Source organism: Pongo abelii, chromosome 16 (assembly GCF_028885655.2).
Source record: "Pongo abelii isolate AG06213 chromosome 16, NHGRI_mPonAbe1-v2.0_pri, whole genome shotgun sequence".
Classification (NCBI taxonomy): domain Eukaryota; kingdom Metazoa; phylum Chordata; class Mammalia; order Primates; family Hominidae; genus Pongo; species Pongo abelii.
Genome location: NC_072001.2, coordinates 44,782,420 through 44,807,396, shown reverse-complemented (window position 1 = coordinate 44,807,396; position 24,977 = coordinate 44,782,420). Strand labels below are relative to the sequence as shown.

The window sequence follows — 24,977 nt, the reverse complement described above, 5'->3', positions numbered from 1 at the left end:
GAAAAAGTCCCCCAAGAGGCCTGGGTCCTCCTTTTCCCTAGAACTTCCTCACTGCCTTGGCTGTGGGAAAGGGCCTCTGGGCTGAGGTCAGCAGCTCTGCTGAGCAACTGAGGCAGAGATATCCTGGGAACTCCACACAAATCCAACGACAGCAGGAGGAACTGAGCCAGAGGTGAGACCGAGGCAGGAGTGCAGGTGGTGAGGCAGGCGGACACAGTGCCCAGCCCGGGCCTGACTCACCTGCCTCCTGCCATGCCAGGTGGAGAGGCTGGACATGTCCGAGGCACAGGGAAGGGGCAAGGGACAGCCAGTCTGGCAGCTTCTGTCATGTGAGGCTCTGGCCAAGGCTCCAGGATGGATGGGGAGATGTCCCTGTGGTGGAGACAACCTTGTACCCTCTGCCCAGGTGGGGGCAGCTGGAGGCCCTGAAGAGGGAGAAGGCCGTGCAGCTGGCACACAGTGTGGAAGTGTGCAGTTTTCTGCAGGAGTGTGGACCCACACAGGTCCAGCTGCGAGACGTGCTCCTCCAGCTGGAGGCCCCGCAGCCAGGGAGCTCAGAGGACACCCGCCACGCCCTGCAGCTGGCCCAGAAGAAGACCCTGGTGCTGGAGAGGAGGGTCCACCTCCTCCAAAGGGTGGTCGTAAAGTACGGCCAGCGTAGTGGCGGCACTGGGAGGCAGTGAGGACCATGGGAAGGCGTGGGCAGAGCAGTGGAATGAGGAAGGGACAGAAATTGGGATGGGGAGAGGACAGGTAGGAGGGGCTGTGGCAAAGATGGGGGGATAATCAGGAGAAAATGCTCCTGGGGACAGGAAGAGCCCTATTTTTTGTTTGTTTCTTTTTGAGACGGAGTCTTGCTCTGTCGCCCAGGCTGGAGTGCAGTGGCATGATCTCGGCTCACTGCAAGCTCGGCCTCCCGGGTTCACGCCATTCTCCTGCCTCAGCCTCCTGAGTAGCTGGGACTACAGGTGCCCGCCACCACGCCTGGCTAATTTTTGTATTTTTAGTAGAGACGGGGTTTCACCATGTTAGCCAGGATGGTCTCGATCTCCTGACCTCGTGATCCGCCTGCCTCGGCCTCCCAAAGTGCTGGGATTACAGGCTTGAGCCACTGTGCCTGGCAAGCCCTATGTTCTTGCTGCCCCCAGGTCAAGGGTGGGGTGGGCATTGAGAGTCACCACCACTCTCCCTGGGGGATGCAGGTCTGGGGAGAGGACATGTGCCTGGGGCACCAGGCCCAGGACAGGGCACTAACTGTGCAGCACACCCTGTCTCCCAGGGTCGAGGAGTCAGGCTACGCAGAAATCCAGCCTCTGCAAGGACAGGTGGAGACACTGCAGGGGCTGCTGAAGCAAGTACAGGAACAAGTGGCCCAACAGGCCCGGCGCCAGGCTGAGACTCAGGCCCGCCAGAGCTTCCTGCAAGACAGCCGGCAACTGCTACTGTGGGCAGAGAGTGTCCAGGCTCAGCTGCGCAGCAAGGAGGTGTCGGTGGATGTGGCCTCGGCTCAGCGGCTGCTGAGGGAGCACGAAGACCTGCTGGAGGAGATCCACCTGTGGCAGGAGAGGTCAGGACAGGAGGGCAGAAGGGGTGCACTTTGGGATGGGCCCAGGGCTCTGGGCTCTGGGTTCAGGCCCAGAAAGAGCATGGGGGAAGTAGTGTGATTTCCCCAGGGAGGGGCCCAGACTGGTTGGTGTCTGGCATGGTGCTTGAGGCAAGTTTACACAGAGGAGGATATAATCTAGGACTGGGTCAGGCAGCCTGTACACTTCGAGGAGAGACCCAGGACACTGAACTGCCTGGGAGGCTCTCTCCAGCCCAGGCCCAGGCCTGGCCGGCCCCCTCCAGGTGGGCCCGATGCGTTGCTTTCAGTCAGGGCATCTAGCCTCCCCTGCCATCCTGGTAACACGGACCCCAGTGGCCCCTAAGTGGAATGGCTCAGGACCCATCCACGGGTCTGAGATCCCCACCTCCTTAGTAAGGTGGTGCCTGTCCTCCTACAGGGACGATGTTATGGGCTGGCAGGCAGGCAAGGCCACCAGGGACAGTCCACAGGCTATGCCCCACCTGAGGGCGCTTGATCAGGTGGTCAAGTGGGCACTGAAATGCATCTGGTCCTCAGCTTGCCACGCCAGTACCTGGTTCTGCAGCGGCTCAGAGGAAGTGGAACCTTGCTCTAATTCACACAAGGGTGTTACCTGTTCCCAAGCCACCCGCTGAAAGGGGCACCTTTTCTAATTGTTCAAAGCCTCCATGGGGGCTTGCAGTGGCCCTGCGGTCAGGTGCTTGTGTGGCTTGCGTGATTTTTCTCTCTCACACTGTGCTGCCTCCGCATGTCCTCTAGGCCGGGCATCGGCCGTTGGCAGTCCACACTTAAGGACGGCTGACTGGAGCCGACGGGGGCTTGGGAACCCCTGCATCCTAAGCACTCTGCTGGGCCTATCACATTCAGTGTCTCATTCATGCTCCAAGATGCATGAACCCTGGAGGTGAGAGGAGAAGGAGGCTGACGAGGGGGCCTGCTGGGGTTTGACTCTGCCTGTCATCCTGGTCAGGCTGCAGCAGCTGGACGCTCAGAGCCAGCCCATGGCAGGCTTGGACTTCTCAGACTCCCAAGAGGTGGCCAACACTCTGAGGCTCCTGGGGCAGCAGGGCCAGGAGCTGAAGGCTGTGTGGCAGCAGAGGCAGCAGTGGCTGCAAGAGGGGCTGGAGCTGCAGAAGTTTGGCCGAGAAGTGGATGGTTTCACTGCCACCTGTGCCAACCACCAGGCCTGGCTGCACCTGGACAACCTTGGGGTATGGAGCAGGAATGTGGAGCTAGGCTGTCACTCCCCATCACTGGAGGGAGCTCATCCCCTTGAGTCCAGAAGCCAGGCTGGGCAGGACGCCCCTGGGGCAGTGGCGGGTGAGATGGTCCTGACCCCCATTCTCCCAGGCATGACCTCAGGTCTCTGCACTCCCAGGAGGACGTGAGGGAGGCCCTGAGCCTGCTGCAGCAGCACCGGGAGTTTGGGCGGCTCCTGAGCACCCTGGGGCCTCGGGCAGAGGCTCTGCGGGCACACGGCGAGAAGCTGGTTCAGAGCCAGCACCCAGCTGCACACACGTGAGCCTGGCCTCAGTCTGCAGCACCTGCAGATGACCCTTTCTCAGCCTGCACAGATGGTCGCCCTGGGGCTGGGAGAGTGGGGGGTGGGGGGAGAATGCACCTCGTGCTGGGGTAGGAGTCCTCTCCCATGCCCTCCTCCAACTGCCCCGGCCCTCCAGGGTCAGAGAGCAGCTGCAGAGTGTCCAGGCACAGTGGACCAGGCTCCAGGGGAGGAGTGAGCAGAGGAGGAGGCAGCTGCTGGCTTCCCTCCAGCTCCAGGTGAGGGGCTGGACCCAGGGTGCATGAGGCCTCCCTAAAAAGAAAGCCTGAGACCGTACAGAGCTCTGTGCAGCCTACAGAGCACTTTCCTCACGCGCTGTGTCATTCATCCTCTCAACACCTTCTGTGAGGCAGGCAACACAGCTCAGGTGTTTCCTGATGAGGAAAACCGGGACTGTGGCTGCACCACCCTCAGATGCAGGGCTAGGCACCAGCCCCCACCCCCCGTGCTCAGAGACCCACTCTCGCCCGGTTCTTGGCAGGAGTGGAAGTGGGATGTGGCAGAGCTGATGCAGTGGATGGAAGAGAAGGGGTTGATGGCAGCTCATGAGCCCTCCGGAGTGTGCAGAAACATCCTGCAGACACTCAAGCGGCACGAAGCAGCTGAGAGCGAGCTGCTCGCCACCCGCAGACATGTGGAGGCCCTGCAGCAGGTGGGGGACACGGGACAGAGGGTGCAGAGCCTCCTCGTCTTCAAATTCCCAACCCTACCACACCACCTGTTTTCATGGAAGAGTCTTTGAAGGAAGAATCAGCCTCAGCATGAACCTAGAACCTCCCCACACAAGCCTCCTTGATGCTGCTGGCATCCCCTTGACACCCAAACCAGCCCCAAAGCTGCCGCCATCCATCCCTTCCCCCACAACTCTCCATGGCAAGTCCCAGAGCCGACCACCTCTACCAGAACATGGCTCTCCCCAGCCACCAACTCTATTTGCAGGGGTCAGAGGAAAGCCCTCCTACCTGTAGTTTTGGGGCCACATGAACTGCTTTCTTCCAGGCAGCCCGTGGAGTGCAGCTGTGGCCACCCCCTCACCTCCACTGCCACCCAGGTCCAGCCTGCTGCGGCCACTGGTGGTACCAGAAGCTCAGCCAAACTCCCTGGACCTTTGTCTCCACTCCAGGTTGGGAGAGAGCTGTTGAGTAGGAGGCTCTGTGGCCAGGAGGACATACAGACCAGGCTTCAAGGCCTGAGGAGCAAGTGGGAAGCCTTGAACTGCAAGATGACTGAGCGTGGGGACGAGCTCCGGCAGGCTGGACAGCAGGAGCAGCTCCTGAGGCAGCTGCAGGTCCACTGGGAAGAGGGACAGGGCACAAGAGGGAGACGGAGGCTGGGCTGGGCTGGGCTGGAGAGAATGGGGAGGGAGAAGTCTGGGTGTTCTGCTGACCCTGGCTCTGCAGCCTTTGGAGGCCTCTGGCCTAGGACAAGCTGAGCGTGGCTTTCTGCTCAGTCAGCCAATGCAGGATTCTCTCCTGTGTGCCCAGCGTGTGGTCAGCACCATTTGAGTCCCCCAGGGAGGAAGAAGCGTGAGGGAACAGGGGAAGAGTGGGCACTTCTGGCTGGGGGTTGGCAGTGGTGGGGACAGAGGTCCCTGGTGAATCTGGTCCTAAAAGTCCTACAGTCCCAGAGCCTGGGAAGGCCACTTGCTGTGCTGTACACAGAGAACCTAATGCAGCTCCCCGCGTCCCTCCCAGGATGCAAAGGAGCAACTGGAGCAGCTTGAAGGGGCCCTGCAGAGCTCGGAAACAGGGCAGGACCTGCGCTCCAGCCAGAGGCTGCAGAAACGGCACCACCAGCTGGAGAGTGAGAGCCGGACCCTGGCCGCCAAGATGGCTGCCCTCGCCTCCAAGGCCCATGGCGCAGCCACCTCCCCGGCCATCCTGGAAGAGACCCAGAAGCACCTCCAGAGGTGGGGCCTGTCCTCCCACCCACCTGTGTGTCACTCTTCCATGTGAATTTAAGGTCCCGCAAGATGGCACCCACAGGACCGGGGTGTCCAGACCTCCTCCCTTATGAGTAGAGTCATTCTGGGATGGGAGGGTCGGACACTCCATTATGCATCCTTAGCAGGATCCCCACAGTGCTGTCAGGCGAGTCATCTAGGCCATCAGGTGGGACCTAGTGCCCTTCCACTGCCTCCCTTTGTCAGATGGAGCTTTGCTCTGTTCCCTGGTCTTGTTCTTCACGGGCCCTGGCTTGGCCAAGGAAAGAACCAGGAGCCTTGTCCTCACTCTGTTCCCAACCTCTCCCATCTCTTCCTCCTCCTCCTAGGCTGGAGCTTCTGCAGGGGCGTCTGGCCATCTGGGGCCTGCAGCTGCAGGCCTCAGTGGAGCTGCACCAGTTCTGCCACCTGAGCAACATGGAGCTCTCTTGGGTAGCCGAGCACATGCCCCATGGCAGCCCCACCAGCTATAACGAGTGCTTGAATGGTGCCCAGAGCCTTCACCGCAAGCACAAGGTAATAGCCCTCTTCTTCCTACGGGATTACGGACATCCGCTTCCCAGACCTTAGAAACCCTCTGCCCCTACTCAGGTGTCCTGGCCTCTAAGCCCTCCCCACTGGGTATCCCAATTTCCGAATCTCTGCCCCAGCTATTTTGACCCTGGGGGTCTTGCCGTGATTGGGGCCTGGAGCCACATCCATGGCTCTGCTCTGGACACCCCTGGGTTAAGAGCAGCAGCCTCTCAAGCCACTCTGTGGCAGGAGCTTCAGGTGGAGGTAAAAGCTCACCAGGGGCAGGTGCAACGGGTGCTGAGTTCTGGGTGGAGCCTGGCAGCCTCGGGGCACCCCCAAGCCCAACACATCGTGGAGCAGTGCCAGGAGCTGGAAGGCCACTGGGCAGAGCTGGAGAGGGCATGTGAGGCGCGGGCCCAGTGTCTGCAGCAGGCTGTCGCTTTCCAGCAGGTAGGATGCAGAGAGGTGGGGTTGGGGGAAGAGGCAGAAGTCAGGGCTCCTTGAGGGGCCACCTGTGGGACTCTCAGGGAGGCGGGTCAGTGGTGGGGGCTCTGGGCTGGGAGCTGATGGGTGCCCCTATGGGCACAGAAGCCCCTTTGATGCTGGAGAGCAGGGGCAGATGTCTCCAGGGCTGACGGAGGGTCCTGTCTGAGATCCTCCAGGTGAGTTGGCCCCACTCTTGGCAGTACTTTCTGGATGTGTCAGAGCTGGAGGTCTGGGTGGAGGAGAAGCAGCCGCTGGTGAGCAGTCAGGACTATGGCAGAGACGAGGCAGCCACTCTCAGTCTCATTAAGAAGCACGAGGTACCACGTCCTGAGCCTCCCTAACAGTGTGGTCTGAGTGATCATGGACCACGGGGAGAGGGCTGTCACCCTCCCTCTCTCAGAGGCACGGAGCCCTGGTCTTGCTTCCTGGAGACACAGACAGCCCCATCCCCACTGCCTACCCAGATCCCACAGTGCCCCTTCTTCCAAGGCGACCTGGGCACTGTGATGTACACGCTTTCTCCCTTCATCTTCTTACAAGTCTTGCCTCTCCCTGTGGCCTTGGGGTTTCTCCTCCTCCTCTTGCTTCCTCTCTACCCCACCCCTGGCACTTTTCTCCTCTGTCAAGGTCACCTGCCCAGCCCGCTCCACATCTCCCACAGGTGTCTTCCTCCCAGGCTTTACCTGTCAAGCTTTGAGTTAACCAAATGCCCTTCCTGAAGCTGACCTCCTCCCACAAACATCCCCTGGCTGAAGGGAGGGAGGTCTCGAAGTCCCTTTCCTCACTCCTGAATTTGGACTCCCAGAACCACACAAGCTTCAAAGCCTGGAGCCCACGGCAGTCCCGGTTCCTGCTGTCACTGAACTGTCCTCCTGTCTGGGCATGTTTTCTGCACAGCCCCAGTTCCAGTGTGTTCTGCGACAGGACCTTCAGAGAAGGTCTTTCTAAAGGCCTGTAGCCTTGGCCTTATGGAGCACCCGTCTCCCGGCTATACTGGACAGCTTGTTTAACTCTGCCTCTCTCTTACACATGGATGTTGGGGTCCAGTCTAATGCCTCCTGTGCCCTCCCTTCCTTGGCCCAGATCAGCCAGCATTCACCTTTCCCTGCTAAATAATGAGCCCTCAGTGGGTACAGACCAGGTGTTCACTTTATGGAACAATAAGTACTTACTCCATCAGTAATGGGTAGATGGATGCTGGGTGGCTGGATGGATGAGTTGAGGTAGATGGATGGGTGTGTGAGTGGTGGGTGAATGGATGAGGATTGGTGACTGGATGGGTGGGGGACGGACAGGTGGATGGATGAGTCACCCAGGCTGAGCCTGGCATGGGTCCTCGTGCATCACAGGCCCTACGGGAGGAACTAGCCATTTACTGGAGCTCCATGGAGGAGCTTGACCAGAGGGCCCAAACCCTCACTGGTCCCGAAGTGCCTGAGCAGCAGCGTGTGGTGCGGGAGAGGCTCCGGGAGCAGCTGCGGGCACTGCAGGAGTTGGCGGCCACACGGTGAGGGCACTGTAACCCCTCTCATCAGTGGGTACAGAAGGCCTAGCCACAGCTGACTGTTCCCATGCCATGGCCCAAAGTCAATCAGAACCCATGACCCCAGGCTGTAGAGATGCGTTGGGAGAAGGGTGTGTGTTGCTCACCTCTTTCCATAAATTCTTCAGTGAGGCCCCACAACTCCCTGCTGTCCATCTCCTCACATCCACACCCTCCTCTGCCCCTACACCCGCCCTGCTGTGTCTGCTACTCCGTGAATTGTGAGCTGCAGGCTTGCACAGAGACCATGAGTAACCCCAGTTTTCAGATTGGCCCCTCTGGCTGGCCCGACTGGCCCCCAGGGGGGTGGGCAACTCACTTCTGGGGAACCACGGGTTGTCACCACAGGGACCGGGAACTGGAGGGGACCCTGAGGCTGCACGAGTTCCTGAGGGAGGCCGAGGACCTGCAGAGCTGGCTGGCAAGCCAGAAGCAGGCAGCCAAAAGAGGGGAGAGCCTGGGAGAGGATCCCGAGCACGCCCTGGTGAGAAGAGGGCCAGGGTTAAGGAGGGTGCCCTGGGGCAGAGCCTGTGGGGTGGGGAAGCTGGCCCTGGCGGGGCGGAGGGAGAAGGTGGCGGCAGAGCCGTGAACCCTGGCTGAGGTGGGGCGTCCTGAGTGGTGCGGGCAGACGCTGTGGCCGTCCAAGCCCACATCACCCAGTTGGGCACTGAGGTGCCTTGATTCCCAGGCTGCTTGCCGCCTAACCAGCCGGGGGCTACCCTGTCACCCACTCCCCTCTTCTCAGCACCTCTGCACCAAGTTTGCAAAGTTTCGGCACCAAGTGGAGATGGGCAGCCAGCGGGTGGCCGCCTGCCGGCTGCTGGCGGAGAGGCTGCTACAGCATGGGCACAGTGCTGGCCCCATGGTCCGTCAGAGGCAGCAGGATCTGCAGTGAGTACCCAAAGGGCCAGGCCAGCATGGGGTTTGGGGGAAGGAGCTGGGCAGGCAGGGCCCGGAGTGGTAAGAGAGAATGGCATGCTGTGAGGGCCACGCTGGCCCTGGCTGCCCACAGGGCTCTGCAGGGGGCCTAGCTCCAGAGAGGCTGAGCCCACCACAGGCTCTGGTCTGTGAAGGGAGGTGAGGCTGGGTGTGCAGGTCAGAGTCCTGCTCCCAGGATTGAGAGCAGGAGCTGTGGGAAGATGGTGGGGCCAGACATCAGGGCCTTCCCCTGAGCTGCCCCAGCTCCTATGCTCACTCGGGACAGCCCATGCCTCATGTCGTTCCTGGTTGTCCACTTGGCTGATTTGGATCCACTCCCAGCCTGTGAGCTTTGAGGCAAGGTCATGACTTGTTCATAACCCCTAGCCCAGAGCCTGGCCTGGCAGAAGCCTTAGGAGCTCAGCGAGTTGCAGAGTTAGCAAGGAACGGAGAGATGTGGCCTCTGCCCACAAAGCATCTGTGATCATAACCCGGGCGATGCACTATGAGTCAAAGCACAGGATGTAAGGAGTATCACAGAGCACGGATACCATTCAGTGCCGAGCATTACAGCAGCAAAGCACTGAATTCATGGTAAAGCTAGAAGACAGGCTCCCAGGAAGAAGGCGCGTAGGCAGGGCCACAGGCGGGAGAGGTTTTAAGAAGGAGGAGCTTTGGGCAAGTCCCGATACAAGTCAGAGAGGAGGGGGCTGACCAGACCTAGCGGGAGGGAGGAATGAGATGGCCTGGCAGCTGATCCCCTGCTGGTCTTCCACACACCGTGGGCAGGGCCGCCTGGTCGGAGCTGTGGGAGCTGACCCAGGCCCGAGGCCACGCGCTCCAAGACGCCGAGACCACCCTCAGAGTTCACAGAGATCTCTTGGAAGTCCTCACCCAGGTCCAGGTGTGAGCCAGAGGGGTGGCTAGAAGCGGATACACTCCAGGCTCAGTGCCCACCCTCCATCCCTCATCTCCTCGGCATTCTCCCTTCCTCAGGAGAAAGCCACGAGCCTCCCCAACAATGTGGCACGAGACCTGCCTGGGCTGGAGGCCCAGCTGAGAAGCCACCAGGGGCTGGAGCGAGAACTCGTGGGCACTGAGCGGCAGGTGAGCCCAGCTGGCTGCCTCTCTGACCCAGGCCCCTGCAGCCCCCTCAGGCTGGCCTGCCTGTTCCTCCAGATTTTTCACTGTCCCTCAGGGCCTCCCATGGGCCTACTGTGCATGGCAGGACATGGCCCAAGGGGGCCAGAGTTCCCAGGCAAGGGATACATCTGCGGGATAATCAGGAGGACATGACCCTTGCCTCCCTGTTCCCTGCCCCTCCCACAGCTGCAGGAACTGCTGGAGACTGCAGGCAGGGTGCAGAAGCTGTGTCCGGGGCCTCAGGCCCATGCGGTGCAGCAGAGGCAGCAAGCTGTGACGCAGGCGTGGGCAGTGCTGCAGCGACGCGTGGAGCAGCGCAGGGCCCAGCTGGAGCGGGCACGCCTCCTGGCCCGCTTCCGCACAGCGGTGAGGGCTCCGCCCGTTGAGTGGCGTGTGTGCGCATGTGTGTGTGCTGCACCACGCGCGGGCATGCACGCGTAAGGCCCTCCAGCCCCAGAGGGAGAACAAGCATGGACTCGGGTGGGAGAGCACGAGCACACGGGATGTCAGTCTGGCTGGTCAGGGGCTGAGCACATGGGCGTAGCAGTGACACCTTAGGGTCTGGGTCAGTGCCAGCAAGGTGAGTGGCAGGGCAGTCATGCGGGGTCCCAGCCAGGGCTGGGAGTAAGAACTGCCCAGGAAGGCTCATAACTGGAGACCCAGATGTTAGACAGTGACCTCTGGATCAGCCAGTATCTATTGAATGTCTGTCTTCAGCTCCCTGCTGAAGACACGGGTGGAGAGAGGAGGGCAATACAGAAGCTCTGGGAAGTGGAACTGCTGCCCTCATGGAGCCCGAAACCCAGAGAATCAGACTGGGACAGTAGGTCCTGGCCACGGGGTGTCCCCGGCATCCCCCTGTCCTGGGACCTGGCAGACCAGGAGGCCCAAACTGACACTGCAAAAAGGCTTGAGTTTAGGGACCCAACTCTGCTGCTTTGCTGGCAGTGTGAGCTTGAGCAAGGCACTTAACCCTGGGTTTGTCATGCACTTGGAGTTTACAAGACTCTGTGCCGTTTACCCTTCCTTCCTCCATGCAATGAGATATTTAGACAAGGGCCTGAAGTCCCTCCAGCACCAATCTTGTATAGTTGTACACAAATCAGCAGAAGACAGTCTGTAAGGGTTAAATTAGTAATTCAGAGAACAAGGAGAGCAGTGCAATGTCAAATACCAGGGAAGGCTTCACCAGGCAAAGGCAGCCAAGGGGCCCTTGAAGAGCAGGTGAACGTTCTTTCCCCATCAAGCAGTCTTGATGGGCTGATCTTGCTAGCCACCAGTCCTCTCATGGCCTCATCCAGGTGAGCTCTGTAGAGATGGGAAGGCAGGAGGAGCAAAGGGCAGAGATGTGTCATGGTGAGGGTCTGGCTCATGTGGGGGGTTCGTGGTTCTGGGAGGATTGGGTTGGATGAGAACGGAGAAACCAAGTGACAAAGGGCCACACGTGTCTCACCCGAGGCCCTGACCCAGGTCGGCTCGGGCTGTGTGAGCGGACTCAGGTGGGCTGCAGTTGCCTCAGCACCTGGTTTCCTGCTGCCCAGCCCAGCCCTCACCCAGCTCTCCCTCCGTGTCCCCGGGATCAGGTGCGCGACTACGCCTCCTGGGCAGCCCGTGTGCGCCAGGACCTGCAGGTGGAGGAGAGTTCGCAAGAGCCTAGCAGTGGCCCGCTGAAGCTCAGTGCCCACCAGTGGCTCCGGGCGGAGCTGGAGGCCCGGGAGAAGCTGTGGCAGCAGGCCGCCCAGCTGGGCCAGCAGGCACTCCTGGCTGCAGGGACATCCACCAAGGAGGTGGGCCCCCTCTCCTGGTGCCCCCACATACCTTAGCTGACCTAGCCTGTGCCTGGCCACCTGGTGCCCTGTCCTACTGTGCCATGCTGGCCTCTCCTCAGGAGCTTCCCTCGGGATCCAGTCCTCACCTCGTCCTCACCTCTCCCACACCACCCTCCCCAGCTGAGGCTCCTCATGTGTCCATCCCCAGGTCCAGGAAGAGCTTCGAGCCCTGCAGGACCAGCGGGACCAGGTGTATCAGGCCTGGGCACAGAAGCAAGAGAGGCTGCAGGCCGAGCAGCAGGAGCAGCTCTTCCTCAGAGAGTGCAGCCGCCTAGAGGAGATCCTCGCGGCCCAGGAGGCAGGTCCCCTCCTGCCCTCACACTCTGCACAGCCTCCTGCTCCTCCTTTCCATTCCCCTCTCCGCTCAGCCTCTCTGGCTTTTTCTCTAGTACGGGGCAGCTGTGCACAAGTCCTTCCAGGTGGCCACGGTGAAGCGCTGAGGCCCCTGAGCGTCCATTGACATCCCCAGCCCATATCCCAGACTGAGCCCCGAGGAAGTTGGCCAGAGGCTGGTCACGCTCCCCACATGGTGCAGAGGTTGAGGTGTCGCAGCCTCCCAACCTGGGCTCCCACTCCTCCTCACAGCTCCACGCCAAGCTCAGTGGGCACTCCTAAGGCCCTGCCATACCCAGAGTGCCCATGGGCACAGGCTGCAGCTGGAGGGGCTGGCTGGCTGGAAGCCTTGGTGGCCTCTTTGACTTTTCTGTGGATCCAGGTCTCCCTGAAAACCAGTGCCTTGGGGAGCTCGGTGGAAGAGGTAGAGCAGTTGATTCGCAATCACGAGGTCTTCCTGAAGGTTCTGACTGCCCAGGACAAGAAAGTAATGGACTCAGGAGGCCTGGGCATGGTCAGAGTGTGGGGGTGGGGAGAAAGTCCTGAAGGGGGTCACAGGGCGCTTGATGCATTCCCAGAGGCAGTGCTGATGAGCCTGCGAGGCTGGGGGCCTGGTTGGGGTTGACTGAGCAAGTTGTATGTGTGGCTCAAAAAGAGGGCCCGGGGGAGATGGGCCACACTGCAGAGACCCACACGGGGCATTCGGCTCTGTCCACACCACGTGGTCCTTGGGAAGCAGACTGGTCTGGCTTGTGGCTGGGAGGATCAGACACCTCTCAGCCATGCGGGGCTGAGGAAAGGGCTCCGGGGCCCTCGAAGAAAGGACTGGGCTCCCACCCAGCCCAGGGTGGGAGAGCAGCAGCTGTGCCCCTGCCCCACAGGAAGCAGCCCTGCGTGAGCGGCTGAAGACGCTCCGGCGCCCCCGGGTGCGGGACCGGCTTCCCATCCTGCTGCAGCGCCGGGTGAGAGTGAAGGAGCTGGCGGAGAGCCGGGGACACGCCCTGCATGCCTCCCTGCTGATGGTCAGCTTCACCCAGGCCGCAACCCAGGTCAGAGGGCACCCCCAGCCCAGGGCCTTCCACTGGAACCACACTCGACAGTTTTCAGCCGCCTTCACACCACAACACTGTGAGGCGGAAACAGGTTCAGGGGGTGGATGGCTTTCCCAGAGGCTGCGCTGGAGCCCAGAACATGGGATCTAAGCCCCTTTGTGTGGAGACCCCACCAGCATCCCGAGCTCTAGCAGGTCCAGGGCAAGAGAGGTGGGGAAGGGAGCAGAGCAGCCCAGGGCCCCAGGAGTAGGGGCCACACCTCCAAAATGAAAGCCCACCCAAGGCCCTGCCCAGCTGCCTCCTGCGGCAACCTTCTGGAGCTGGAATCTTCCAGAGCTGGAACCTTCCGGAGCTGGAACCTTCAGGGCTCATTTACCAGGTGCTGCCCGCCCTACCCCTGAGGCCAGCCTCCTGGGAATGACTGGGGGCTAGGCCTGTGGTGTCTGGGGCAGCATTCATGTCCCACCCCCACCAGGCTGAGGACTGGATCCAGGCGTGGGCCCAGCAGCTGAAGGAGCCGATCCCTCCTGGGGACCTGAGAGATAAGCTGAAGCCCCTGCTGAAACACCAGGCCTTTGAGGCTGAAGTCCAGGCCCATGAGGAGGTCATGACCTCTGTTGCCAAGGTAACAACCGGGCCCTCAGCCCCATGCCTGCCCCAAAGTGTGGCCCAGGGGCGATGTCGGTCTTAGGAGGAAGGGCGGCAGGCAAGATGTCCTGTGTCCCCTCTCTCCCTCCAGAAGGGAGAGGCTCTCCTGGCACAGAGTCACCCTCAAGCGGGAGAGGTCTCCCAGCGGCTGCAGGGCCTGCGGAAACACTGGGCGGACCTGAGGCAGGCAGTGGCCCTCAGGAGCCAGGAGCTGGAGGACAGGCGGAACTTCCTGGAGTTCCTGCAGAGAGTGGACCTCGCAGAGGCCTGGATCCAGGAGAAGGTGTAGCCCCAGCTGGGTGGGGGCTGAGAGATGGGGGGAGGAGCCCTCCGTTGACAGGAGGGATCCCCAACAACGGGTGCCAGGAGCCTGAGCTGGTGCTCAGAGCGCTCCCTCCCCACCCTTGGCCTTCACAGGAGGTGAAGATAAATGTTGGTGACCTGGGCCAGGACCTGGAGCACTGTCTGCAGCTCCGACGGCGGCTCCGCGAGTTCCGAGGAGCCTCGGCCGGGGTGAGGGGGCCTTGCTGGGTAGAGGTTGGCCACGCGTCCCCCACTGAAAATCCAGTTGAGAGCAGGTGAAGAGTGTGGGCTGTAGAGCAGGGCGTGGGCTCCATGCCTGCTCCTCCCATGCCCTCGGGCAGGCTCCCTCCTCTCACCCGCCTTCACTCCTTCCTCTTTAGAATGGGGGTAGGACCCACCTCAGAGGTAAGAGAGCACATGTGTGGTGGCAGGTACGTGAATCTCTAGCTGTGATAAAACTGCATAGACCTATCCCCCACTGCCACGCACAGATGCATACTTGCAAAAACTGATAAAATCTGAATGAAGTCTGGTCTAGTTGGTAGTATTATACCAACGTCAGCTTTGTCATTTTAATGTTGTCGTTATATAGGATGCTGCTGTAAGGGAAGCTGGGGAAGGGCACATAGACCTCTCTGCAGGACTTTTGCAATTTCCTGGGCATCTACAATTATTTCAAAAATTCTTAAAAAGATAGGACATATGCCTGGATGTGGTGGATAATCAGCGCCCGCCTTCAGTGTGACTATTTCAGTGTCTCAGCGTCTCCTCCTCACCCCACACCCGTCCCCTTACACATACACACACCAAACATCTATTTCTCTTATGTGGTATACAGGGGAAAAAATGGCAAATGTATTGACAATCAGGTATTAAAGACCAAATGTGCTAACCTTGTCCCCTGGTACATGTATGTATTACTTTTTAAGAGGCGGCAGTGCTTAAACCTAAGACATCCCTTGCTAATGGTGGAATTTCACAGACGCTGTGCCAGATGCTGTAGTAGGAAGAGAGCTAGACTCTAAAGGAGCTGGGCTTGAATCCTGGCTCTGCCACAAAGGAGCCACATTAGCCTCTGAGCTCTGCTCCAGCATCTATAAAAGGAGGGGAATGTCCTTCCCTGCCTCCCTTGCATGAGGCACTTCATAGGAAAGTGCTTTGGAAATTTAAACAAGCTCTACAGATGCCAGAGGCAGGAGACCTGCAATCGCACCCTGCGGTGGACCCCCTCCCTGTGCACCTTTAAACCCTGCCCAGTGTCCAAGCAGCACCAGCCTCAGCTCAGAGGAGTCCTGGGGTGGGGACACCCAAACCCCAGGAAGCCAGAGCTCACTGTTCCATTCCACAACCTCCCTTTGCTTCTCATCCAAGAAGCTGAATTTTCATTTTAAAAGTTTCTGTGGCTGGGCACAGTGGCTCACACTTGTAATCCCAGGGCAGATCACTTGAGGTCAGGAGTTTGAGACAAGCCTGGCCAACATGGTGAAACCCCGTCTCTACGAAAAATACAAAACTTAGCCAGGCTTGGTGGCAGGCACCTGTAGTGCCGGCTACTCGGGAAGCTGAGGTAGGAGAATCACTTGAACTGGGGAGGTGGAGGTTGCAGTGAGCTGAGATTGTGCCACTGCAACAACAGTGCAATAGAGGGAGACTCCATCTCAAGAGTTTCTGTTAGTGAGCATGTGCCCACTCTCCCCCTCCTACGTGGTACCCAACGCAGGGATTCCCTTTTCTGGCCTTAGAGATGACTCTGGGGCTGCAGGCTCCAAGCTGATCTTGCTCACTTCACCTGGACGGTGTGACCTCAGGCACCTGCCACAGTAGAGGAGGCAGGAGGCAGTTCCTCCCACTGCCGAAATACGCTGTTCCTCGTGCTCCGGGGCCCAGGCATGTTCCCAGTGCCCACTGAGGTGGGAAGAAGGGGCTCTGTGTGGGGGGTGCCAATGCCCTCACCCGTACCTCCCCTGCAGGACACAGTGGGTGATGCCCGCATCAGGAGCATCAGTGACTTGTCACTGCAGCTCAAGAACCGGGACCCTGAGGAAGTCAAGATCATCTGCCAGCGGCGAAGCCAGCTCAACAACAGGCCAGTCCCAGGCTGTGGAGAACCAAGAGGCCGGGAGAGGGGTGGAAGGCCACTTCAGGCTCCACATGACACCACCACCCCTTGGCCAGGTGGGCGAGTTTCCATGACAACCTGCTCCGGTACCAGCAGCAGCTCGAAGGGGCCCTGGAGATACACGCATTGTCCCGAGAGCTGGACAATGTTACCGAGAGGATTCAGGAGAAGGTACGTGCTGGAAAGAGGTCCCGGCAGGGGCTGTGAGCAAATGCAGTCAGGGGATGGGGCGCTGCCTAGAGTCTCCCATGCGTCTTCCCCCTCACTGGCCTCTCCCATTCAGCTGGGTACTTGGAGGTGGGTCCCAGCAGGTCTGCACCAGGGACATCTGATGGGCTGGTCCTCCGGATCAACTCAGGACCATAGAAGCACCCACTGCAAGCTCAGTGGGGGCTCCCCTATCTCCTTTCTCCCCCAGATCCTGGTCCCCAGATACATGGCAAGTCCAGAGGCCTGTATCTCTTTGTTTCCTCCCATCCCTGAGGAAGCCCAAACCCTCGGGAGGTTTGCCCTGGGACTGCGTACACAACCACAGAGCCCCGGGCTGGAATCTGGCAGAGTTAGAACCCGGTCTAGGAAGCCCTCGTGTGAAACAGGTGCTGCTGCCTGTGCTGGGCACGCCTGGCTGTTTCCTCCACTGGCTCCTGCCCTCAAATGACGGCACAGGCCTGTCTGTCCATCCTTGATCTATTTTCTTTCTCGTTCCTCAAGGGATAGGACATATGCCTGGATGTGGTGGATAATCAGCGCCCGCCTTCAGTGTGACTATTTCAGCGTCTCAGCGTCTCCTCCTCACCCCACACCCGTCCCCTTACACATACACACACCAAACATCTGTTTCTCTTATGTGGTATACAGGGGAAAAAATGGCAAATGAGTGAGACAGTGTACAGGGAAGCAGCACACACATGAGGTTCTTCCCTCAGAGGAGACTCCAAATCCAGAGTTGCTCCTCAGAATCGTCCCCCTCACATAAGGAAGAGACCTGTGGCCCTCAAAGCCGGGGCCAGGAAATCACGCTGGGGACTTGCTGTGCACACAGAAGCCACTGGTCGGGCCCTTTGCCAGGAAGAAGGAGCCGAAGCAAAGGCCCAGCAGGTAACTGGCCGTGCCCTCCTCCAGGAAGCCCTGATCCAGGCCCTGGACTGTGGGAAAGATCTGGAGAGCGTGCAGAGGCTGCTGCGGAAACACGAGGAGCTGGAGCGGGAAGTGCACCCCATCCAGGCCCAGGTGGAGGTGCGCAGCTGGCTGTGGAGCCGGGCCCAGGGCACCTCCTCAGTGGGACCCTGGGCAGAAGCGGGGAGGAGGAGCTTTGGGATGGCAGGGTAGCCCAGAGCTCCTGTGCCCCAGCCTCTGACCCCGGCTTCCCCCACAGTCTGTAGAGCGTGAAGTGGGCCGCCTCTGCCAGAGAAGCCCTGAGGCAGCCCACGGCCTCAGGCACAGGCAGCAGGAGGTGGCCGAGAGCTGGTGGCAGCTCCAGAGCAGGGCCCAGAAGCGGTATGAACCCTCAGGCCTTGCCCTCACTGAGCCATCCTCCAGCATCTCAGTCCCCACACCTCCCCTCAGCCCCTGTGTTCCCCTAGGATTCCTTCTTCACCCTTCAAATAACTGTACTGTCCTCCCAGTAACTCCCAGCCCGTGGGCCCTCCTGTGGTTGAGGGGATTAAGGGACAGAAGACACGAGTGGGCACGGGGGAGAGGGGTTCGAAGGCCTGACGACTAGCTGATGAGCGCTGTGGGCAGGAGGGAGGCACTGGATGCCTTGCACCAAGCTCAGAAACTCCAGGCAATGCTGCAGGAATTGCTGGTCAGCGCCCAGAAGCTGCGGGCTCAGATGGACATGAGCCCCGCTCCTCACAGCCCTGTGGAAGCCCGGCGTATGTTAGAAGAGCATCAGGAGCGCAAGGTGAACGGGCAGCTGGCCCAAGCCTTTCTCAGGCTCTCACCTCCGCCCTGCCCTCCTCTTCCTCTCATCTCCTTGCTCTTGGGCCTCCTGAGTGTCCTACCCTGCCTATCTCCTCCAGCCTCCCACTCCTCAGCTGCTTCCCCACGTCTCTCCTGCCTGCTGGGCTGCTTCCAGCCCCCAGTGATCTGAGCCCAGTCCTGTTTCAGGCCGAGCTGGACTCCTGGACAGACAGCATCAGCCTGGCCCGAAGCACTGGGCAGCGACTGCTCACAGCGGGGCACCCCTCCAGCTCCGACATTCGCCAGGCGCTAGCTGGCTTAGAACAGGAGCTGAGCAGCCTGGAAGGGGCCTGGCAGGAGCATCAGCTACAGCTGCAGCAGGCCCTGGAGCTACAGGCAGGCACAGTCCCATCCCTAGCCTGCATCTTGCCCCCCGCAACAGGGCCTGCGCTGACCCCACAGCCTCTGGTCAAGGCTAAGACTGGAGGGGCTGCTGTGCCAGGGACTTCCCCACCACTCAGCATTCTTGCCTTCCAGGACCCTGGTTCCCCAACCTGTGCCACTGGAACGGTCACTCCAACTGCAGTGGCTGGACCCTCCGCCGACTGTCTCTTGCCTTTTCCTTTGTTCTCAGCTGTTTCTGAGCTCTGTGGAGAAGATGGAACGTTGGCTTTGCAGCAAGGAAGACTCCCTAGCCAGTGAGGGTCTATGGGTAGGTGCCCAGCAGGAATGGGCAGGAGGGGGGACTTACAAGGGCAGCATTAGGGGTCAAACCAGCCAGTGCTGCCTGAGCTCCCCAGGCCAGGGATCCTCCCCTTCTGGGGCATCTCCCCACTCTGGGCCACATCCGTCACTGGGCAGTTACTTACCCATCATCTAGAGCAGTTCCCATGCAGCTGTGGGCAGGCCCCACTGCGAACACCAAGGAGCTTCTAGAGTGCCTGTGTGGGCCTGACCCATTCTTGCTGCCTCGCCCCTGCCGTCCTCGCTTCTCAAATGCCTAGAGGTTCGCTTTTCCCACCACTTTCCCAACCCTGAAGCAGACAAGTGTAACTTATAGGAGACCTCAGAGGATAACTGGGGACTAACATAGTCCTCCAGGCTTTCACCTTACATGAAAAATCTCTGCCTGCCTCAGAGATTCTGGCTCTTGATCCCTATCCCAAATGCCTCCCCTGGCTGGGAATCACTGTCCTAAAGCTGGAAACAGCCTTGAGGGATGTAAGGGATGTGTTTGGGTGTAGCAGCCGCTCTGTGGATGAGCATTTGGTAGGATGGTTCTAGGCGGGAAGGCAGGTAGCCTGGGATGGGAGGGGGAGCCTCATGGACAGTATTGGGTTCCCCACTCCCACCAGGACCCCTTGGCCCCCATGGAGCCCCTTCTGTGGAAGCACAAGATGCTGGAGCGGGACCTGGAGGTGCAGGCGGGAAAGATCAGTGCTCTGGAGGCCACGGCCCGCGGCCTGCACCAGGGTGGGCACCCCGAGGCCCAGAGTGCCCTGGGCAGGTGCCAGGCCATGCTTCTGAGGTAGCGGTGGCTCTGGGGTGAGGGGTGCTGTGGGCGGGCTGGCACAGGCATCTGGCATCCCGGTTCTTCCCTTCCCACCCTTCCACTAGTTGGCCCAGGCTCACTAGCCTTGTCCAAGGACTGAGGTCAGATGCCAGGGGTCCCCACCACCCCTGGCCCTGCAGTGTGTCTGCCTGTTATGGACATCAAACACCACGTGGAAAATCCCACTTCTTTCTTCATTCAGTTGAGATCAAAGGGAGTTTAAAGAGAGGCTTATGCTAGGAGACCAAGAGGAAACCATCTCACGAAACAGAAGGTCGCAGGGCACAGAGGTCAAGCATCGGCCTTCCAGGGTCACAGTCCTGAGTCCCTGTGCTGTCCTCTAATGGCAGGACTCAGGCAAGTTCCTCCTCACGGCAGCTGAGCCTCACATCCTGGGCTCTAAGGGCTGTGATGAGGACGAAAGCACAGTGCTGGCCCCACAGGCAGGCTAGCAGAAGTCTTAGCTCATCTAACGGAAGTTCAGACGCAGATGCATGTGACCTGCACGGCCCATGAGACCCCAGCTCTGTGGTTTTTTTTCCCTGTAAAAGCTCATCGGGTTTGGCTGCTTCATGCAGCATCTCACACTTTTAGATCAAGGCAGATACGGTCAAAAGCCGGATCCCAGACTGGTGGGGGCTTTTGTCCTCAGAGAGCCGATCAGAGAGCCAACCAGCACCCACAAATGCCGTGGCTCCTTGTGCTGGTGTCCTGGCAGTGGTCAGGGCCACCCCCTCTCCATTCTTGCAGGTGGACCACACCTGGGTACCTGTGGAGGTCTTTGAATTAACAGAATGCAAACTTTGCTTTGCTGGTCTCTGTCACCACCCCCTCCCCCAGTCACCTTAGGTGGTTCCTGGTAGGCTCAGCTTCCCCCAGCACAGTGCCACTCTGACTTCCAGCCCCAGGCTTCTGCCCTCCTGCAGGAGGCAGATCATCCCCCCGTGCTTGTGTCTGCCCCAGTTTCCTCCTCTCATAAGGTCACACTGGATTAGGACCCACCCATATGACCTCATTTTCACTTAATTACCTCTTTTAAAGATGCTGTCTCCAAAAACACTTCTGGAGTTAGGCCTTCAACATAAGAACTCAGGGGTGCAGGCTGGGTGCAGTAGCTCATGCCTGTAAACCCAGCACTTTGGGAGGCTGAGGTAGGTGGATCATTTGACGTCAGGTGTTCAAGACCAGCCTGGCCAACATGGGGAAACCCTGCCTCTACTAAAAATAAAAATTTAGCTGGGCATGGAGGCGTGAGCCTATAGTCCCAGCTACTCAGGAGGCTGAGGCAGAAGAATTGCTTGAACCCGGGAGGTGGAGGTTGCAGTGAGCCAAGATTGTGCCACTGCACTCCAGCCTGGGTGACAGACTGAGACTCTGTCTCAAAAACAAAAACAAACTTGGGGGTACAAAATCCGGCGCATAACAGACACAAATACAGAGGGGGAGTGCAATCTACCTTTATTCCAAAGGAAACTCCAGACTCCGAGTATATTCATACCCGAGAAAGCCTAGGCTGGACAGGCACCCCACCCGGCCCCGGGGGTGGCTCCAGGCCCACGAGCCTCTCCTCCTGGCAGGAAGGAGGCACTCTTCAGGCAAGCCGGGACCCGCCGCCATCGCCTGGAGGAGCTCCGGCAGCTGCAGGCCTTCCTGCAGGACTCCCAGGAGGTTCGCCTCGCTTGGAGAGGGAGGCAGTCATGGTGGGGAAGGAGTCGACCCAGGGAAAGGCCACCCTTCCTCTGGGGTATCCCAGAGGTCGGGGGAAGGGGAAAGCCCTGGACAGCAGGCCTGTCCTCCCCATGTGCCCAGGTGGCCGTGTGGCTGAGGGAGAAGAACCTGGTGGCCTTGGAGGAGGGTTTGCTGGACACAGCCACGCTGCCAGCGCAGTTACTGAAGCAGCAGAATTTCCAGGCGGAGCTGGACGCGAGCATGCACCAACAGCAGGAGCTGCAGCAGGTGAGGCCCTGCGGGCAGGAGGGTGGTGGGACAGCTCTCCAGGCAGAGCACAGGACGGTGCCCCAGAGCTGGTGCTGAACCACAGTAATGGTGGCCAACGTTATCCAGTACTTTCTGTGTGCAGGCACCTGGCTAAGCGGTTGTGTAGGCGGAAGTGTAGTAAGAAGCAGTTGCTTCCCCGGGTGGGGGGCACCCTCTCCAAAAATGGCACCTTTTCAGTAATTTTAAAGATAACATTTTGATGTGAACAGGACATAGCCAGCAGTCTTGTGAGTGAAGGAGTCAAAACATAGCCACTTTGAGACAGGGTCTTGCTCTGTCGCCCAGGCTGGAGTGCAGTGGCAAGATCTCAGCTCACTGCAACCTCCGCCTCCCAGGCTCAAGTGATCTTCCCAGCTCAGCCTCCCAAGTAGCTGGGATCACAGGCCCACACCACCACATCCAGCTACTTTTTTGTATTTTTGGTAGAGATGGGGTTTTGCCATGTTGTCCAGGCTGGTGTCAAACTCCTGAGCTCAGGCGATCCACCTGCCTCAGCCTCCCAAAGTGCCGGGATTACAGGAATGAGCCACTGTGCCCAGCATAGCACTTTTTAAAACATTGTCTTTTCCACCTGCGAAGGCAGGTCCTGACCCCAGGTTGGCTCCCTCTGATATAAATCACCCTGCTAAGTATTTTATATGACTTATCTCATTTAAACAAAATAACCATTATTTTCTTTATGATACGGATGAGGAAAATGAGGCTTAGGTAAAAAAAGTTGCTCAAGATCATGCAGCTGGACCACAGGGACTCTGCAGCTGTAGTGCTGGTGGTCAGAGTCAACACAAGTGCCCTGGTACCGGCAGTCCTGAGTCCACAAGGTGTGTTTCATGTTGTGGCTGCAGGAGGGACAGAGGCTGCTGCAGGGAGGCCACCCAGCCTCGGAGGCCATCCAGGAGCGACTGGAGGAGCTGGGAGCACTCTGGGGTGAGCTGCAAGACAATTTCCAGAAGAAGGTGGCCAAGCTCCAGAAGGCCTGCGAGGTGAGGTTGTGCAGGCCAAGGGGCGGCTGGCCGGGCTCCAGGCCACTCCCCTCCTGCCTACCTCACTTTTCTACCCTAGGCCCTGCGTCTGCGGCGGAGCATGGAGGAACTGGAGAACTGGCTGGAGCCCATCGAGGTTGAGCTGAGAGCCCCCACTGTGGGCCAGGCCCCGCCTTGGGAGGGCGAGCTCCTGGGCACACAGAAGGAGCTGGAGGCAGCAGTGGACAAGAAGGCCAGGCAGGCTGAGGCACTGCTGGGCCAGGCCCAGGCCTTCGTGAGGGAAGGCCACTGCCTTGCCCAAGACGTGGAAGAGCAGGCCCGGCAGCTGCTTCAGAGGTAGATCCACCCGTGCCCTCAGCTTCTCTCCCCTGCCTTCCTGGAGGGACCCCCACCCCTGCCCCCTAACTGATGTCTTCTCACTTTCTCCCCTTGCCCATGGTGAGGGCCACAGCTGGGTGATCTGTGTCACCAGGTATCCCTAATACTGATACCCTGGTCCCTGCCTCCCTTGGTCCCACCCTCCACTGCTGCAGGTTCAAGAGCCTGAGGGAGCCCCTGCAGGAGCGCAGGACGGCCCTGGAGGCCCGGAGCCTCCTCTTGCAGTTCTTCAGGGACGCCGACGAGGAAATGGCCTGGGTGCAGGAGAAGCTGCCTCTGGCCGCTGCCCAGGACTATGGCCAGAGCCTGAGTGCGGTGCGGCACCTGCAGGAGCAGCACCAGGTGTGGGCCCACCCGGGGAGGGCCGGCCTCGCACGTGAGCAGGGCTTCTCAGCCAAGGAAATGGCACTCTCTGTGGCCCAGCCAGGAACTCTCTGCCTGTGGGGGCTTTGGGGATGCCCTGGATTTTTTTTTTTTTTTTTTTTTTTTGAGAGGGACCCAGGCTGGAGTGCAGTGGCGCGATCTCGCTCACTGCAAGCTCTGCCTCCCGGGTTCATGCCATTCTCCTGCCTCAGCCTCCCGAGTAGCTGGGACTACAGGCGCCCAGGGATGCCCTGGATTCTTTGGGAGTCATGGGGACAGGGAACTCCTTGGGGACAAGTTAGTGGGGTCCCATGAAACTTCAAGCACAACTGTGGGAGTCCCCCAAGGGTCAGCAACATCCGCATCCTCCTGCCTCCTCCCCCACAGAACCTGGAGAGTGAGATGAGCAGCCACGAGGCTCTGACCCGGGTGGTGCTGGGCACTGGGCACAAGCTGGTGCAGGCTGGGCACTTTGCCGCCCACGAGGTGGCCACCCAGGTGCAGCAGCTGGAGAAGGCCATGGCCCACCTGCGGGCAGAGGCGGCACGGAGGCGGCTTCTGCTGCAGCAGGCTCAGGAGGCCCAGCTGTTTCTGACTGAGGTGAGAGGACTGATGGGCAGGGCACAGCAGGCAGGCCTGGAACGCAGGGCGAGTGCGGCCAGGAGGTAACTCCGGGGCTCCTGGCCTGGGCACCTTTCGTCTTCTCCACTCAGTGGTCTCCTGCCCGCAAGGGCTTCCCTCCACATGTTTCCCAGAACACAGCTGCTGGCTGGGTTGGCTTTTGTCTTTTTTCCCTCTAGACCAGTGGTTCTCAACCAGGGCTTTGCATGAGAATCACCTGGAACCTTCCCTGGACGATCATACCTCAATTACTTCAGAATGGTGAATACAATTGTAAAGGAAGAAAAACTGAAGTAAATGAAGTAAATAGGCTAATAAATGAAAGGGAGAAACACTGCAAGGAATATTTGCTAAAACTTGGTTTTATTTTATTAAGTGACAAAAACAAAATCTATGCCTATGAACCAAGAATAAAATGTCTATTTTGCATGGAAAAAAACAATCACCTGGACCCTTTACAAAACACTGCCGCTCTGGCTGTGTTCCGGACCAGATGAGGCTGCTTAGGAGTGGGGCCAGGCCGAGGGAGCATGACGGCTCCCAGGTGATTCCCATGTGCAGCCAGGCTGGGAATCGTGGCTGTAAATCCTGGGCCCTAGAGGGTGCCCCGGGAAAACGGATCTCCACTCTGTCACCCCAGCTCCTGGAGGCGGGATCCTGGCTGGCCGAGCGGGGCCATGTCCTGGACAGCGAGGACACGGGCCACAGTGCTGAGGCCACACAGGCCCTTCTGCGGCGGCTGGAGGCCACCAAGAGAGACCTGGAAGCGTTCAGCCCGCGCATTGAGCGGCTGCAGCAGACAGCAGCACTCCTGGAGAGCAGGAAGAACCCAGAAAGGTGGGCGGGAGCCACACCATCTGGGAAGGAGCAGAGAGAAGCCCCCTACAGAGGTGGCAGGAGACTGCTCCAGCCTGGAGAGGAAGGGCTGCAGTCCAGGCTGTCACTCTCTTCCCGCAGCCCCAAGGTGCTAGCCCAGCTGCAGGCAGTTCGGGAGGCCCACGCAGAGCTGCTGCGGAGGGCAGAGGCCAGGGGGCACCGCCTGCAGGAGCAGCTGCAGCTACACCAGCTGGAGCGAGAGACCCTGCTCCTCGACGCCTGGCTGACCACCAAGGTGGCCACCGCCGAGTCCCAGGACTACGGGCAGGACCTGGAGGGTGTCAAGGTGAGTCACTCCTGAGCAAACCTCACGGGGAGTGGGCAGA

The 24,977-nt window shown here is 59.7% G+C and overlaps 1 protein-coding gene across 1 annotated transcript in view; it reads left to right on the top strand.

The window, feature by feature from the left end:
- SPTBN5 (spectrin beta, non-erythrocytic 5) overlaps positions 1–24,977 on the top strand; it is a 46,245-nt gene that overhangs the window by 14,154 nt on the left and 7,114 nt on the right. The window contains exons 15-55 of the mRNA XM_009249756.3: positions 42–172; positions 407–646; positions 1,280–1,567; positions 2,556–2,796; positions 2,964–3,103; positions 3,265–3,364; positions 3,628–3,798; positions 4,270–4,434; positions 4,841–5,055; positions 5,418–5,604; positions 5,851–6,051; positions 6,288–6,404; positions 7,437–7,594; positions 7,979–8,114; positions 8,376–8,521; positions 9,338–9,452; positions 9,545–9,655; positions 9,878–10,057; positions 11,275–11,478; positions 11,669–11,818; positions 12,236–12,340; positions 12,735–12,902; positions 13,381–13,530; positions 13,645–13,836; positions 13,971–14,066; positions 15,827–15,942; positions 16,032–16,146; positions 17,098–17,211; positions 17,351–17,472; positions 17,719–17,881; positions 18,088–18,276; positions 18,515–18,592; positions 19,236–19,408; positions 21,010–21,100; positions 21,242–21,388; positions 22,276–22,413; positions 22,493–22,749; positions 22,947–23,133; positions 23,542–23,754; positions 24,416–24,612; positions 24,733–24,937. Coding sequence (XP_009248031.3) covers positions 42–172; positions 407–646; positions 1,280–1,567; positions 2,556–2,796; positions 2,964–3,103; positions 3,265–3,364; positions 3,628–3,798; positions 4,270–4,434; positions 4,841–5,055; positions 5,418–5,604; positions 5,851–6,051; positions 6,288–6,404; positions 7,437–7,594; positions 7,979–8,114; positions 8,376–8,521; positions 9,338–9,452; positions 9,545–9,655; positions 9,878–10,057; positions 11,275–11,478; positions 11,669–11,818; positions 12,236–12,340; positions 12,735–12,902; positions 13,381–13,530; positions 13,645–13,836; positions 13,971–14,066; positions 15,827–15,942; positions 16,032–16,146; positions 17,098–17,211; positions 17,351–17,472; positions 17,719–17,881; positions 18,088–18,276; positions 18,515–18,592; positions 19,236–19,408; positions 21,010–21,100; positions 21,242–21,388; positions 22,276–22,413; positions 22,493–22,749; positions 22,947–23,133; positions 23,542–23,754; positions 24,416–24,612; positions 24,733–24,937 — 6,612 coding nt within the window. The remainder of the gene's footprint in view (positions 1–41; positions 173–406; positions 647–1,279; positions 1,568–2,555; positions 2,797–2,963; positions 3,104–3,264; positions 3,365–3,627; positions 3,799–4,269; positions 4,435–4,840; positions 5,056–5,417; positions 5,605–5,850; positions 6,052–6,287; positions 6,405–7,436; positions 7,595–7,978; positions 8,115–8,375; positions 8,522–9,337; positions 9,453–9,544; positions 9,656–9,877; positions 10,058–11,274; positions 11,479–11,668; positions 11,819–12,235; positions 12,341–12,734; positions 12,903–13,380; positions 13,531–13,644; positions 13,837–13,970; positions 14,067–15,826; positions 15,943–16,031; positions 16,147–17,097; positions 17,212–17,350; positions 17,473–17,718; positions 17,882–18,087; positions 18,277–18,514; positions 18,593–19,235; positions 19,409–21,009; positions 21,101–21,241; positions 21,389–22,275; positions 22,414–22,492; positions 22,750–22,946; positions 23,134–23,541; positions 23,755–24,415; positions 24,613–24,732; positions 24,938–24,977) is intronic.